This window comes from Pyrus communis, chromosome 5 (assembly GCF_963583255.1).
Source record: "Pyrus communis chromosome 5, drPyrComm1.1, whole genome shotgun sequence".
Lineage (NCBI taxonomy): Eukaryota > Viridiplantae > Streptophyta > Magnoliopsida > Rosales > Rosaceae > Pyrus > Pyrus communis.
Window position 1 is genome coordinate 2,837,149 of NC_084807.1, and position 16,698 is coordinate 2,853,846.

General features: G+C 36.1%; 2 protein-coding genes across 3 annotated transcripts; one reads left to right on the forward strand and one right to left on the reverse strand.

The window, feature by feature from the left end:
• Positions 1-1,634: 1,634 nt before the first annotated feature.
• LOC137735482 (transcription termination factor MTERF6, chloroplastic/mitochondrial-like) lies at positions 1,635-6,093 on the reverse strand. Of its 2 annotated transcripts, none has more exons than XM_068474915.1 (3): positions 4,739-6,093; positions 3,926-4,058; positions 1,635-3,800 (listed from the first exon to the last, which is right to left on the reverse strand). In XM_068474915.1, exon 1 carries the CDS (start codon positions 5,993-5,995, stop codon positions 4,808-4,810), a length of 1,188 nt encoding a protein of 395 aa, XP_068331016.1. In that variant the 5' UTR covers positions 5,996-6,093; the 3' UTR covers positions 1,635-3,800; positions 3,926-4,058; positions 4,739-4,807. The 2 variants fall into 2 exon arrangements, with proteins under 2 accessions (XP_068331016.1, XP_068331015.1); XM_068474914.1 differs by having other exon boundaries at positions 4,723-6,093.
• LOC137733548 (uncharacterized) lies at positions 2,039-2,530 on the forward strand. Its single transcript, XM_068472687.1, has 2 exons — positions 2,039-2,401; positions 2,492-2,530. The coding sequence occupies exons 1-2, from the start codon at positions 2,039-2,041 to the stop codon at positions 2,528-2,530; spliced, it is 402 nt and encodes a 133-aa protein (XP_068328788.1).
• Positions 6,094-16,698: the final 10,605 nt, after the last annotated feature.

The window sequence follows — 16,698 nt, forward strand, 5'->3', positions numbered from 1 at the left end:
TTTATAGTACAAAGGAGGATCCTCTTCTCTTCTTTTTGCATTTGCAGAATTACAAAATCAAAATACGTAAGCAACAATATTGATAGAGATTAAATTAAAATACGTAAGTAACAATATTGATAGAGATTTATTATTGGTATTCCAAAACGTTGAACTTTTATATTTAAAAGAAGAAAAAAATACACTTATAAGAAGTGTACAATTAGATTTTTAGAATGTCAATAATAATTTTCTATTAATATCTAATAGAAAAATTCTCCACCGCCTCATTAGCTTCTCAGAACACATGCATAATTGTGTACGGTAAAATTTACATCATAAGATAAGGAAAAGAAAAAGAAAGCGCGCCCGACAAACTTGTTACTATATTTTTGTTATATTAAATTGTAAATACATTGCTTGCCGTTGGATATTAGGGGTCATGAACCTAGGCAGAAACTTCCCTTTTTCCTTGTGGCCCAAAAATAAGTGTTTTGTCCGATGAAGACATACGACTTGAGATTAAGGTGTCCCCATGGTAATATCCTTTAGCACCACATACTTTCATATTAGTCGATCTCATTTGTCAATGTTAGGAGTTATCAAAACTTGTATGATAATCCTTTTTAATAATGATTATGAGATAATTATAATTAGTGTTTTATTTTGTATTTTATTCTAAATTATAAATTGCGGAAACAGATGTAAATCTTTTATAATATGCATACTAAGAGTACTAACCTTGAGAAGTCATTGAATCGAAGCACAAGGAATCACGATAGGAACCAACAAGTAAAGATCTTTCGCTCTCTCTCTCTGTATGCCTTATGCACTCCTATATGGGGTAGTTTTTTATTTGTACACAAGCAATGTTTTATTCTAAATTATTCTAAAAATGGGGAGAGAAACTCAAACTTTAATCTAAAAGAGCACATCTAGTCAACTTCACAAAACTAGAAATCTGTATAATTATCTCTTGTTGGTAATATAATATGATTCATATACTATAAATATTAAATTAAAGAGTATACTATCTTTATCAAATTTTCTCTTTTTTTATTGATGAAAATCAATTGTCATCTTTAACAAAGAGTACAATATCTTTATCAAATGTTTCTTTTGGGATCAAAGGTCATGCGTTTGGATCGTAGAAACAATCTCTTTGTAAAAACAATGATAAAATTACGTACATACAATAGGCATCCATTCTCTCCAAAAAAAAGGATAAAGCTACGTACATACAATAGACATTCCTTCCCCGACACTCACAAAGAAGGGAATCTTACTTTAAAATCAATTAACATCTTCTTTAATAAGGATTAGAAACAAACCACTTTCCACATCAATTTTCCACATCATGTGCTAAATAATTACTCAAGACAAACCGATAAAGAAACCGAAGTCTCAACCCACCACATTTCCACAAGCCGGCCCCACTCTGTTCGGCCAATCCATTGCAGCTACGTCTTAAAATTTCATCTTCCACGAAACCAATATGTAATTGAAGTCATAGGAGGCTGCGCACGTGAGTTTTATCCAAGACTTTCTGAGTTGCTTTATTACATTGAATCTCAGTCTCAATCAATCAAACCCTTATTCATATATAGTATAAAACTTATGCACTAAGGGTTTATATTTAGACTATACCATAAACTAATATTCGTGCGTTCTGATACGTGAGCGAATTCGTAACATCATGCGTCACCAGATGTTTAATATCTGTAAGCATGCGGGCCATGTATGTGTGTGTGTGTGTGTATCTCTCGTAAGGAATCTTCGATACTTTGCATTTTTCCAATTCCATTTCATCAATCAAACTCTTCCCCTTTTCCTCCATCCTCTTCTTCCTAGAACCTCACCCGCGAGACCCCAAAACCAAAAGTCTTTGTCCGTACATTATATATAAGTAACCCTAGGGCAAAGCTAGGTCATCACAATTCACGCTCACTTTTTGTACACATTTTTCTGAACTCGACAGTTGAAACTGTTTGATATATAACTTCGGGAATCCGTCGAGGATCTTATCATCTCTGTAATTCGTTTTAAGTTTCGAAAGGCGATGGACGTGCCCGGTGTGAACGTGAAGAGCCCGAAGCAAAGCAAGCGAAGCAGATCAAAGGGTGGTGTCAAAGTTGTCTACATATCAAGCCCTATGAAAGTTAAGACCAGTGCCTCTGAGTTTAGGGCACTTGTCCAGGAGCTCACCGGAAGACACTCCGATGCGGAGCGTTTTATGGAAACAAATAACAGTGGCCAGCATCATCAACAAAATGTTCATAAGGATTCTCATGAGCAGCAGTTGAAGGTTGTGGATGATTACGTGCTGCTGCCTCAGCTTCCTTTCCCGAATTCCTTTTACGAGTTTCCGAATTGGGCTTCGGATTCTTTGTTTGAACCATTTTCTGGGCAGTTTGAGCTGGAAGTGCTCAGAAGCTATGATCAAATTTAAATTTTATAGTTAGTAATAGATCTCTCTGTAATTATCTATTTTTTTTATCAATTAATGCTGCAGTTTGAGCTGGATGTGCTCAGAAGCTATGATCAAATTTAAATTTTATAGTTAGTAATAGATCTCTCTGTAATTATCTTTTTTTTTTTATCGATTAATGCTATAGTAATATATAAGGGACTTCTTCCACGAATTCTTCAAGTGCAATTTTCAGTTTTCAATATAAACTTGAGTGAGAAGTGTTAATGTTAGTTGCGCAGTAGGCGTGTGCTGATCGTCGTTTTTGATGAATGTTGAGTCTGCATTAGATTAATGATCAGAATTATCTCATGCACGTGTTGGCGACTGACTATAATATTTACCTTAGTTTTGATTTGGCCACAGGAGGAATGATTGTTATCATTTTGGACAAAAGAAAGAAAAACAATGTACCAATTTGAATAAGATAAACATTGCCGGTGACTATACCATTCAAGTACGTGGTCGGATTTGTTGGGCTGTCGAATAAAAAGTTGCCACATTGTCACAATTGGGGCTGGATTAACCAAAAGGCAAGGTAAGTGTGTGTTTGTGAGGGAGAGAGGGGTCAGAGAAAAGGCCTGTTGCCTTACTCTTGTATCTACGAATACAATTATCTGAGTCTAACATCTCTTTTGAAAGAACTTTTAAAATAATTGAAAGCACTTTTGAAATAAGCATGCTTTTGGAAGAAGCACCAGATATGTGCTTCTCGTAGAAAGCACGTCAAATGCTTTTCAGAATCCATTTGGATTTTTATTAATGATTGGTTTCACAAACATTTACCAAAAGTGTTTTCAATCATTTTAAACACTTCCAAACGAGCCCTAAGATGATTTAAGAATACCACTCATCTCTAGTTCATTACTTTAAATTCAATAAGCTTGGAAACCAATATGCAAATATACATAAACATGTTTTCATACATGTATTAGGATACCAGTATATACAAGCCAGGTTGAACAGGGTCATCCAAGCATCCAACAAACTACCTAAAACAAAACAAAACAACAGCCTATGTTGGAGTTCAGTTCCTATGCTGCTCACCGACATTTCACAAATCATAAGGAGTCGTTCATCCTTCAATCATGATGTAAAATCATTCTATTGTATAAAACTTTATAATCCGAGCTTTTTTTTCCATCATCATCTAAAGATCATCATTAAAAGAGTTCATTAAATTTGGAGACGGTTTAATCATTCATATGTTTCTCAGGCTGCAATTGCACCAACTGAACAGCTCAAACCTGGTCGTGTAAATGGCAAAAGAAGAAAAATAAAGAGTGGAAATGAACGCCAGTATATCTCTCCCTTCAGGCCGAATGCGGAAACCTTCTGTCCAAGCGCTCTGTGCCTACAAGATCAACAAGTAGTAAATATAAATTCTAATATGCATCAAATTTAGCAGAAGTTATATAAAAAACTCCAGATGATGGCATCAACAGTTGATGATCAGCTTCAGTTTCAGTCAGTACATACCTGATTTCCTTGTGCAATGCAACAGTCTGAAGAGTTGCGATGTTGTTCCCTTCCCTCGATTATGCAATAGAAATCATTTCCGGACACATTGAGCACTTAAGGTAGAACGGGCACTGTCATTGGTATCAGACCACTGCACATAGAAATTGGTTCACTTAACTACGCAGATGGCAATTGCCAAATGAACCTGCACTATAACTCTAATGAATCTGCAGTACAGATTTTGTGAAAGCTTAATTTTCATTTTTAAATAACACAAGCGTTATGGAAATCGCACCCTCAATCCTTAATTCCTTATGGTCTCACGATTCACTGATAAGCTTCAAAAGCAAATCACAATGATACAGTGAAGGAATACAGGGCATGCCGTTGTATTTATATCTCTAGTATTTGACTACATGCAAAATGTCAAAGCTACTGGTACAAGTCAGAGTTAGGTTTGTTGATCCCTGGGGAATCCAATCACCAAGCAAAAGCACTCATATATTTAGGGACTGAAAGCCATTGACATCTAATAACCTGAAAAATGCACAAGGTATGAACCCTGATAAACGGGGTATGTTGCACATTTCTACAAAACAATATTCAAGGAAAATTAAATTCGGGAGCCACAAACAGCAAGAGAGTTTTATGACACCACGAAGAGGATGCCAACTCAAGCAGGTCATTCATGTGAAAGCACATATATGTATAACCCAAAGCAGTTAGACCATGGAGTAGAAGAATGAAGAAATTTTGAGCAACACGTTGGACAAATTAAACTTTCTAAGAACACATTTTCTGAGTTACAATCATACAGGGGCTAAAACTAACAGGGGTGATGTCGCTTCAACGTATCAAAATCATTAATGCTGGACTTCAACTTCTTTTGACCTACGAACATCAGACATCCTGGAGTTCAACTTTTCCTTGGTACACACTCAATAACTGAGGTACTTCATCTATATATCTGGCCACAAACTTCTCCAAGAAGCCTTCCTCCGCAGGGGTCAACAGAGTACTCAAACTCACATTATCGATTTCCTTTATCAATCCTTTCGCCAACAAAACTTTAACAACTGAACACCTCGGGATAATTCTCTTTTCCAAACTGTAACAGACGACTATTGGGTATTTGGCAATTGCAGTTGACCGCCATCCCATCTTGTTCACTAAAAAATCCATTACTTGCATTATTTTCTCCTCCGACGTAATCATACACTGCGGGTTCTTCCTGAAAGCAGTGAGAGCATCATCCTCCGACCAACCCCAACTCTTATAAACTTCTTGATTTCTATTGCATCTAACCTTACTTTTACCACACAATGCACGCATTGCCGTCAGAAAAGTTACTTTTCCCAAGTCAAAACCCATTTTCTTAACCTCCCCCACAACTTGACAAAACTCTTCAGGCTTTAGCATTAAAGTGCATGGATAATAAGCTATCAACCGAGAAATGCAGAATTGGGGCATACCTAATTCTCTCAAAATCCGAATTTTCGGCTCCACCTTCTTGGAGTGGCCTTCCACGAAGATCCATGAGCCGTGCTTCAACACAGATGCGACATTTTTCTCAGAAAGAAGACTACTTAGGAAATTAAAAGTGGGTACAATCCGATTTTCCAAGCTTGTGGTCAAAAGCTGCGGAATGTATGACAGAGTTATTGCAAGATCCTGCCTTGAAACTCCAATAGACCTGAAAAACTCAAGCTTCGGCAAAAGGGTTTCCTCAGGATCCAATTGAAGAACTTCTGAGCGATTCCTGACGATGTTTGTGATCTGGGTTTCAGAGAGTCCATGGTTTCTGAGAACGGTCAGAACGGCGTCTGCTCTTTCCGGCGATCGTAGCTTCACTCTCTTGGATGCTGAAATTGCATTTTTTGGTGACACCCCACATGAGTTTATGAGGTAATTAACTGAGAATTTGGGTTGGATTTCTGAGGTGAAATGTCTGCAGAGTAGCAGATTTTGAAGAGGAAAAAGTGAGGGTTGTGGATCTCCAGAGACAAACCGTTGAGTTGTGGAAGCAACTATACAGGAAGATTGCGAATAACCAAATCTCAGGGACTTCAATTTGTAGAGTGCAGCCATTTGGGGTGCCGATGATTGATCAATTTCAATTGGACAAAGCCCCAAAACCCTAGCGGGTAAAACTACGGCTGGATAAAATATAGAAAATCTGAACCCGATCCGACCCTAAAAATTTGAATTAAGATAACGTGTGGATCTAAGTATACACATCAAAAATCCGTTGTACCGATAAGAAAAATATTAATTTAATAATTTTATACAACTGAAAAAAATAATATAGTTAAAAGTAATAGAATTTAGTCTCACGTTTGTGAGGTTAAATCCCTACCGTTGGATTGGCTAAGATTTAATCTCAGTTGTCCAATGTTTTTATCAACCCTAAAAGATAAATTAGACTCTCTCTCTCATTATCGAAGTCGAAGGCTCGAATTGAAGCAGCTACTTTATCTCTCTTTCTCTCACTAAACTCTCAAATCTCAATCTTGAATCTCATTTTGCACATCTATGCACATTTGATATTTTGTAGTAGACTAGTAGTGTATTAATGTTTTTTTTATTTTTTTATTAGACTCTTATTTTGGAGTATGTAAATGTAGTACTTAACGACAAATGTGTTTTTTTGTCTCGAATAATATTTATGTGGTAATGTGGTATGTGCAAATTTAGAAAGGAAAAAAAAATTTCGTTAATGGGTCATAACGGGTCAAGTCATTTAACTTGTTGTGTAAAATGACCCGACCTGTTAAGAACTCGTTAAGATAATGGGTGTGACACGACCCATTAAGATAACGGGTGTTACATGAAAACGACACAAACATGACAAACACGACCCGTTTGATGGCTTACTTGTTGTTTAATAACTCGTAAGTTCGCTTTCAAATACATTATAAAGATTTCCTTAATACTAGCAGAAAATATTTCGTGAATATAAAAAATTTACATTTTTTACAAAAAATGTGGATTAACACTTACTGTCACATCCCCGCCTGGGACGGATCACTTCTCGGGCCCGCTCCACCACTGTAGCACGATATTGTCCGCTTTGGGCTTACCATTCCCTCACGGTTTTGTTTTTGGGAACTCATGAGCAACTTCCCAATAGGTCACCCATCATGGGATTGCTCTAGCCCCCTTCTCGCTTAACTTCGGAGTTCCTACGGAACCCGAAGCCAGTGAGCTCCCAAAAGGCCTCGTGCTAGGTAGAGATGGGAATATACATATAAGGATCACTCCCCTAGGCGATGTGGGATGTCACACTTATGATTTTCAGTCGGTTTTGCAAATTCGTACATAAATCACCGTTCAATCTATGTATTTTCACCCTCGCCCCACTGTGAAGTTAAGGTGAGATTTTCGTTGAGATTCTTGAGTGTAGAACCCCATCTGACAATGTTATGGGCCTCCTAATATATTTTTCACTTTTTTTTTTTAGTTTTCGGCTTAAATATTTCACTAAATATACATTTGTTGCTTAATAAACCGTAAAACTGCTTCCAAATTCCTTAAAAAGTTTAACTTAATGCTCAAGCAAAATATTTTGCAAAAATAAAAAATTCACATTTTTGTAAAAAAACAAGGGTAAGAGGCGGGCTCAATGCACGCAAAATGAAGTAGACTCAGTTCATGCAAAAAGAGGTGAATCATCGGAAGCAAAATAACCTGGGCTTCTCTCACAGAAAAAGAGGCAGGCTTCTGGCATGCAAAACGAGATGAGCTCTACACACAGAAAATGAGGTGGGATACATCACACAAATCGAGGCCAGCCCTGCGCATGAAAAAACATGGATGGCTCCATGCACACCAAAAAGACGAGGGCTTTGTGGTCGCAAAAAAGGGCGAGTTCTGGTATGCAAAACGATGCGGACACCTCACATGCAGAACGAGGCGAACCCAGGTACACAGAACGAGGCGCGCTCCACGCACGCAGAATGAGGCAAACTTATGGGTGCTTATAAAATGAGGTGGCTCGACGCACAAAAAAAAATATTTTGAAGAACATGAATATGATAGTTTGTTGTAGTGATAAGAGAAATAAAAGAAAAATAAACAAAAATAATTCAAATTCTTACGAGTGCCAAAAAGTCCCATGATTTATAGTTTGTATTTAAACACTTGTAATCAATGATTTAAAACTTAAATTTAAAGATATTTGAACCTATTTTCTTTGTTAATTTTTCTTTTATTTAAATCTAAACTATATGTTAATAGAACTCTCATTGTCAACCAAATAAGGTTAAAAGACTATTTAACAAAACAAAATTTGCTATTTTTTTGTTTAAGCCTCACTTGCAGGTGATTTTAACATCTCTAATTTGAAAAAATAAAATAAAAAAATAAACACCAAATATACATCTTAACATCTCTAGATTTTTCACTTATTTTTTTTCTTTTACTTTTCAGCTTAAATATTCTACTAAATATACAGTTGTTGCTCAATAAATTGTAAATCCACTTCCAAATACATTATAAAATTTTCCTTAATGCAGAAAATATTTCTAGAATATAAAAAATTTGCAGTTTTTTTACAAAGAAACGTGGATTAACAATCATAGTTTTTAGTCCGTTTTGCAAATTCGTATATAAATCACCGTTCAATCTATTTGTTTTCACCTTCGCCTCACTGTGAAGTTTTGAAAATGAAGGTGGGATTTTCGTTGAGATTCTTGAATGTAGACCCCCATCCAACAATGTTCTAGACCTTTCTACTATATTTTTTTAGTTTTCGGCTTAAATATTCTACTAAATATATATTTGTTACTCAAAAAACCGTAAAACTGCCTCCAAATTCCTTAAAAAAAGTTTAACTTAATGCTCAGGAAAAATATTTTGCAAAAATAAAAAAAATTTGCATTTTTGTCAAAAAAACATGGGTGTTAGGTTGGCTCAACACATAGAAAACGAAGCAGACTTAGCTCACGCAAAACGAGGCGAACCATTCGAAGCAAAATAAGGCGGCCTTCACTAACAGAAAATAGGGCGGTTTTTGACATGCAAAACAATGTGAGCTTTGCGCACGAAAAACGAGGTGAGATACGTCGCACAAATCGAGACCAACTCTACACACAGAAAACAAGGTTTGCCCCGTGCATGCCAAAATGACACGAGCTTAGTGGATGCAAAAATGGGAGGGCTTCTGGCATGCAAACAATACAGACACCTACATGGAAAAATATATTTTGACATCTCAGAACAAGGCGGGCTCCGCTCACGCAGAACAAGGCGGCTTTACGCATGGAAATATATATTTTGAATAACATGAATATGATAATTTGTTGTAGTGGTAAGTGTCACATCCCGGCCCGGGCCCCCACCACATCCCTAGCTCAACTCTGCTGTAACATGATATTGTCCGCTTTAGGCCCCAACCAGGCCCTCACAGTTTTGTTTCTGGGAACTCACGAGCAACTTCCCAAAGGGTCACCCATCCTAGGATTGCCCTCGCGTAAACTCGCTTAACTTCGGAGTTCCTACGGAATCCTATGCCAGTGAGCTTCCAAAAGACCTCGTGCTAGGTAGAGATGGGAATATACATATAAAGATTTGGCTAATCTTATTTCTGATAATTTTATTTTTGTTTGGTCTTAATGAATAGTTACAAGTCAAATTTCTCATCTGTTATAGCTGTATCATTTAGCATGTTAATTTATACTTAAGTAGCCATACCTTTATACTGGAACCCCGGATTTCTTATTTTGTTTCTGTTCTGTGAACTGAAGTAGAATACTAATTCATGTCAACCTTAATTTCAGGTTTCTAAACAGATTGGTGAGCTCATTGGAAGAAAAGAAGCACCATGAAGTTAAGTTGAAGGAGAGTCTGAATAGCATAGCTGGCAAACGCATGGAACTGCAGAATTCATTATCTTCTTCCTGGCCTAAGCAGGTGACGTATTTGTTGATAGCTTTTGATAATGTCCTTGAGTTTTCAGATTACACTGCAATCCGTCACTTTATGTTGTCTAACTTTTGCGCCTCTGGCCCATTTAAAAGCCATGCCTCTCCCTGTGTGTGCCATCGTGCACATGCCCCATGCATGTGAAGAGTGTTGTAGCTCTTTAGTTGAGTATTTTCTTCTAAGTTCAGAAAAATGTGCATACTCGAGAAGTTAAATAAAACAGAAGGCTTAAAGCTTTAGGTCGATAAATGTTTGGCAAAAGCTAGAAGTATTTTGAAGTTTTGGTTTTTTGTTTTTCGTTTTGAGGTTTTGACTCTGAAACACAATTTGTATCAAGTATCACTATTAATACTGGCTGTAGAGTGTGACTTGTGTTCTAAGCCCCTAAGAGTTGTACCATTGCATTAATTGTTCTTTGCAGAACAAAATGAAATGAAACAGTGAGAACTTGTGGTGGGTTGTATTCGGTAACTCCTAAGCTAGCAATGTACGGTTCAGATTGAGGTCTCTTTATTAAAGTGTGGCAATAGACTAGACTCATGTCTTGTTGTGTTGTCAAGTTACAATACCGATTAAACAGGCTTAGTTATTGTGTTTAATCTGCTTCTTGTGTTAGCCGGTTGTATTCTTGTAAGTTTTGCGTTAACTAATAACCAACACCTCTATCAAGTTGAGCTCATGTTGTGTGGAAAACTGCCACCTCTTCTCCATTCACTTCCTCGCATTTTTTTTTAATTTTCGGTTTAAATTTTTGGCACAAAGCACTAACTCGTGGTTCAATTGCAGGAAGCTGCTCTTACAAAAAGATCTATTTCTCTGGACGATGTGGGATGTTACAATCCACCCCTCCTTAGGGGTCTGACGTCCTTGTCGGCAAACTTTCGGCCAGGGATTGGCTTTGATACCAAATTGACACATCCCGCCTCGGGCCCTCACCACATCCCGGGCTCGACTCCGCCGTAGCACGATATTGTTCGCTTTGGGCCCTAACCACGCCCTCACGGTTTTGTTTCTCGAAACTCACGAGCAACTTCCCAAGGGGTCACCCATCCTGGGATTGCTCTTGCGCGAACTCGCTTAACTTTGAAGTTCCTACAGAATCCGAAGTTAGTGAGCTCCCAAAAGACCTTGTGTTAGGTAGAGATGAGAATATACATATAAGGCTTACAAGATCCATTCTCCTGGGCGATGTGGGATTTTACAGTAAGAGAAATAAAAGAAAATTTACTAAAAATGTATAAAAATTGATTCAAATTCTTGTGGGTGCCAAAAAGTCAAGTCACACGTCACTTTCTGGCTGCCACAAAATCACTCTTAACTTTCTGGCACCCATAAGAATTTGAATCTTTTTGTATGTTTTTCTTTTATTTCTCTTACCACTACAACAAACTATTATATTCGTGATGTTCAAAATATATTTTCCGTGCAAAATCTATTATAGTTCGTATTTAAACACTTGTAATCAACTTAAAACCTATATTTAAAGATATTTGAAACTTTTTTTTTGTTAATTTTTCTTTTAACGAATTAAAATTTTGTTATTTTTTGTTTAAGCCTCGCTTACATGTGATTTTAACATCTCTAATTTGAAATGAAATTAAAAAAAAATATACACTAAATACACATTTTAACATCTCTATATTTTTCTCTTATTTATTTTTACTTTTCGGCTTAATATCCTACTAAATATACACTTGTTGGCATCTAATACATCCTACTTCGTAATAACAAACCAAACTAATTTTAAATATATAATATATAAGATTATAAATTATTACAATCGTCGAATTGGTTGAGATTAATCTCAACCATTTACTTAAACTCAACTCTCTCTTGACCTCACTTTCTTTCTATTCTCTCTGGACTTGAATAGATGACTCCGCCAATTCCACTAATCTCAACAGTTTACTTAACTCAACTCTCTCTTGACCTCATTTCCGTTCTATTTTCTTTGGACTCAAATTGATGAATCCGCCCTCTCTATCTACTCCGACCGACATGCTCTCTATCTCTTGACTCTAACGCCTTCTATGTCACTCCTCGATCTCCACTACATTCATTTTTTGCACTTATTGTTTTTTCAATCTAGGAAAAGACCTGGAAAATGAGTTCAGAAAAAAGACTTGGACTACTTGGGTCTATTTAATCCAACGAAAAACATGGCACAAAATCGAGTGTAGTAGCTTTCTAGGATTCATATAACCGACCCCACTTAGTAGTAGGATAAAGCTTTATTGCTGTTGCCTTTCAGTCTCTAGAATGGATTATAAGCGACTTACGAGTACATTCTATCCAATCAAATACCAGACGAACAAAGCCAAGAACCATCAATGTTACAATTAAAGGAACCAGCCACAACCACGGAGAGCAGATCAATCTCAAGTTGTTTACAATTAAGAGAGAGTATATACAACTATAAAGCAACTAGGCAGTGAAACGCAAAGACAAAACAAATGAGCTTTCATTTTTCTTTGGCCAAGACTAACCACTGAATTCATTTATACAGAAAAAACGAACTCACAAAACTGAGCCAAAAGCCACTTGCTAGCAATGACAATGAGCAGCGCTAAATCTGCATCGAGACGTCTAAAATTGTTCAATATCTAATCTCTTTTGACCTACGAACATCATACATCCTGGACGTCAACTTTTCCATGATACAAACTCAATAACTTAGGTACTTCATCTTTATATCTCGCCACAAACCTCTCCAAGAAGCACTTCTCCGATGGCACCAACACAAAACCCAAACTCACGTTTTCAATCCCCCTTATCAATCCTTTCAACAACAAAACTTTAACAACTGAAAACCTTGGAACCAATCTCTTCTTGGAACTGAAACCAAGGGCCACCGGGTTTTTTGCAATAATTTTTGAAGGCCATCCAATCTAGTTTGCTAAAAACTCCATTGCTAGCATTTGTTTCTTCTTCGACACAAACATACAGTGTGGATGCCGCTTAAAAGCAGAGAGAACATTATCGTCAAACCAACCCCACGTTTTGCAAACTTGGCAAAACCAAACAACGCGAATATTGATGTCAGCGAAGTTGATTTCTGCAGATTAACACCCATTTGCTTAACCTCGTCCACAAGTTGACCAAGCTCTTTCGGCTTTAGCATAAAAACGTAGGGATAACAAGCAAGCAATAGAGAAATGCAGTGTAGGGCAAACCTAATTCTCTCAAAATCTGAATGTTTGGCGTCACCTTCTTGGCATGGCCTTCCACCAAGATCCACGAGCCCTTCCAAAAACATTGATTGACATTTTTATCTCATAAACCATTCTCCTCAGGAAATCACAAAGTGGGCACAATCCGCCCGTAGTCAAAAGATTCGGGTTGTACACCACTGTTTTTCAAGGTCCTGCTTCAAAACTCCAACAGACCTGAAAAACTCAAACTGCGGCAAACAAATCGATTATCTCACCTCAATATTCTCAATTTGCTCGACTACTGCAAGGAGGAAAGTTTTCTTTTCCTTGCTTACCCCCTTTGTTCACAACAGAGGTTTGAAAGACTACTTCAAAAGGAAGGAAGAGACAGCAAACTCCATTCAAACTGCTTGTAGAGTGGACTTCCTCCACACATCACAAGACCCAATGAGTTATGCGACGAGTTTCAAAACAAGCAAACTCTTGTTGGATGGAGTTTGTTTTTCTTATTTTCGTATAAATTCTAAACACAAATAATTTCATCTATAATCTATTCACATGACATTGAATTGATTTACTAACTTATTTATATTTTCGTGTAGATTTTTAAATGTGAAACTGGTTGAATTTGGTCAAGTAACATTAAAGTCTTAACATTCCAAATCAGTCAACAAACTATTAACAAAAGAAAACAATTAGCCTTAATGACCAATTTAGCTCCAGAGAACCCACAAACGAGTAATGAACTCTTGTTTCTTCCTTCCTTCCATTTATTTTCTTATCACCTATATATTATTTAGTTTAATATTTGACACTATCAAACTGACACATCATAATGGACTCTAAAGTCAGACGTGTACGGATTTAAAGTGGTGATGATTGAGTTGCTCATTGGAGGAGTTGTCGCCGATGAACCTAAATTAGTGAACAATACTCAATTATGGTCAAAATGTTGTAGACTAATTTAGGGTTACTGGGGACACCTCTTACAGTGAGCAACTCAGTCATCATCACTTCAAATTTGTACACATCTGCCTTTAGAGTCCATTATGATCTGTCAGTTTGATATAATGCCAAATATTAAACTAAATAATGTATAGCTGATAAAACATATAATAATAAAAAATTGAAGGAAAAAAGAAACAAGAGTTAATTACTTATTTGTGAGTTCTCTGGAGTTACATTGGTTATTAAGGCTAATTATTTTCTTTTATTAAGAGTTAATTGACTGATTTGGAATCCTGTAGACTATAGTTCTACTAGACGAAATCCAACTTGTTTTACCTTCAAATTTTACACGAAAATATAAATAAGTTGGTGAATTAAATTCAAAATCATGTGTGAATAGATTATAGATGAAATTATTTGCGTTTAGAATTTATATGAAAATAAGAGAAACAACCTCATCCAACGAGACTTAGGCCAGCCCTACAACAGCTTGAATGGAGATTTGCCGTATCTCAGCACAAGTCAAGCTCATTTCCTTGTTCTTAAGTAGTATTTCGTACATGAATAACCAAGCAAAAGAAGACTTTCGTCCTTGCAGTAGTCGAGCAAATTGAGAATGTTGGCGTGAGATATAATCGATGTGTAAAATGGTTCTCACAAATATACAAATAATAAACTAATTTCTCAAAATATACTATTATGGAGCGAAAGACGCACATAATACAATTTTAAAATAGCTAGATAAGAATGTATGTAATAAGATAATCATCTGTTTGTACTACTCTAACTTTGCTCTGTCACTTCTAGTATAAGAAAGCCTATCATGTAATTTCAAAAAAAAAACTAATCACAATGATTGGTCCAACTAAGAGAAAACTATACCAAAAGACTAAGAGAATTTCAAATTTTAAGAAAAATGAAAAACAGATAATTCATTAATTGGTTTTTCGTTAAAGCTCTGCTTTTTATACCATTCCAAAATATGATTAACCATAACCATAAAGGATAACACTTGAGTACTCATTTTTATCGAAGAACTTCTAGGCGATTCCTGAAGGTCTTCACGAGGTCCATGGTTTCTGAGAATGGCCAAACCGGAGTCAGCTCTCTCTGGGGAACGCACCTTCACCCTCTTGAGTTTATGAGATAATTCAATTTGAAATCGTGTTGGGTTTCTGAGATTTCTGAGCTGAAATGTCTGTAGAGAAGCAGCAGATTTTTGAAGAGTAAAATGTGAGGGTTTTGGATCTCCATAGACAATCGTTGAATTATGGAAACAACTACGTTGGAAGATTGCGAATAACCAAATCTGAGGGCCTTCAATTAGTAGAGCGCAACCATTTTGGGTGCCGATGTTTGATCAATTTCAATTGGAAAAAGCCCCAAACCCTAACGGGTCTAACGTCCAGTGAAGTTTGAGACGCAGTGCTATTTTAAGTGTATCACATATTCCTTTTTACTTCTCACACATATCTTTATTAATTTTTGTCTTTTGATCTTCTTCAATTCATTTGATCTGACGGTCGAAAATTAAGAAAATGTGTGAGAAGTAAAAAATGGTACGTGGATAGCATACTCCTTTAACAAGTCCAAAAGCTCATATTTTATTATTTATTTGTTTTTATAGGATAAATTTGTTAAAACCTAGGTTGAACACTCACGATAAATCACGTAAATATATGTTTACTTGAGTACTTGAATGCTGGGAGAATATCTATTATTCATTCAAAGAGAAAACATGGCATTAAATAGCCTTACAAAGAGAACTGAACGCTGAAAATATGCAGCCTACGTTTACAACCCTAACAATGTGGTAAAGGACTAAATCAGAATCAAATAACATATCCCAATGGGTCTTATTAACAACAATTGAAACAACCCTACAAACTAGGAGACCTAACCCTAACGGCTAGGAAACCCTAACAACTTCAACAAAATTAGGGTAATACTCGATTCTTTTATAGAGTACAAGCCGTATGTGATAATTGACTTTTTTATTTATTTACTTAGTATTTACTTCTTATTAAAAATATTTTAAACAGTAATGAACTTTCTAATCGACCAGAGTCTCACAACATTGGGTTGTTTTGTGAATATTTTTTCGTTGGGTCAATTTGGGTATCATGAAAGTTTATATTTTTGCCTTTTTCCTTTATATATAGATAAGGAGTCCATCCTCCAATCACGATTTAAAATCTTTATTGTACAAAACTTTATAATCATAGCCTTTTTTATTTCACTAATCACTAAAACATCATCTTCAAAAGAGTCATTGAATTTAGTGACAGTTTGATCATACATATGTCGTAAAATCCAAAATAATAGTAACAAAATAACATCTTCATAATAAATCGTCAATTCGTGTTTTCATGATCATATGTTCACATTTAATGAATTTTTCTAGAGAAAATCTAATTTAATGGATTTTTCCATGGATAAATCTTTAGACAGTAATAAAAAGAATGAACATTTCCAGTTATAACGTTTGTACAATAAATGATGTCATTTAAAAAATGACCCTTACTGCGAAGAAACACAGACCTCCATCTAATACAACCACAATATAACAAGAAGAAGCATATAAAGAAGCAATCCACGCATGGAATTCGAGCCTGATTTGAAAGGAATCTTTATATGATTGGTAATGCTTGTGCAATCATATGGAAAGGGATCCTCTTCGGATCCCTTCCACCAAATCCATCCATCAATCAATCCGGATCTTTGAAATTTGATCCAACGGTTAAAAAACAAGGCCCCTTTAAAAGTTAT

Bases quoted from the DNA above. Each gene is read 5' to 3' on its own strand.
- LOC137733548 (XM_068472687.1), top strand. From the start codon at position 2,039: ATGGACGTGCCCGGTGTGAACGTGAAGAGCCCGAAGCAAAGCAAGCGA. The intron at 2,402-2,491 runs GTGCTCAGAAGC...TTAATGCTGCAG, and splicing joins CTGGGCAGTTTGAGCTGGAA to TTTGAGCTGGATGTGCTCAG.
- LOC137735482 (XM_068474915.1), bottom strand. From the start codon at position 5,995: ATGGCTGCACTCTACAAATTGAAGTCCCTGAGATTTGGTTATTCGCAA.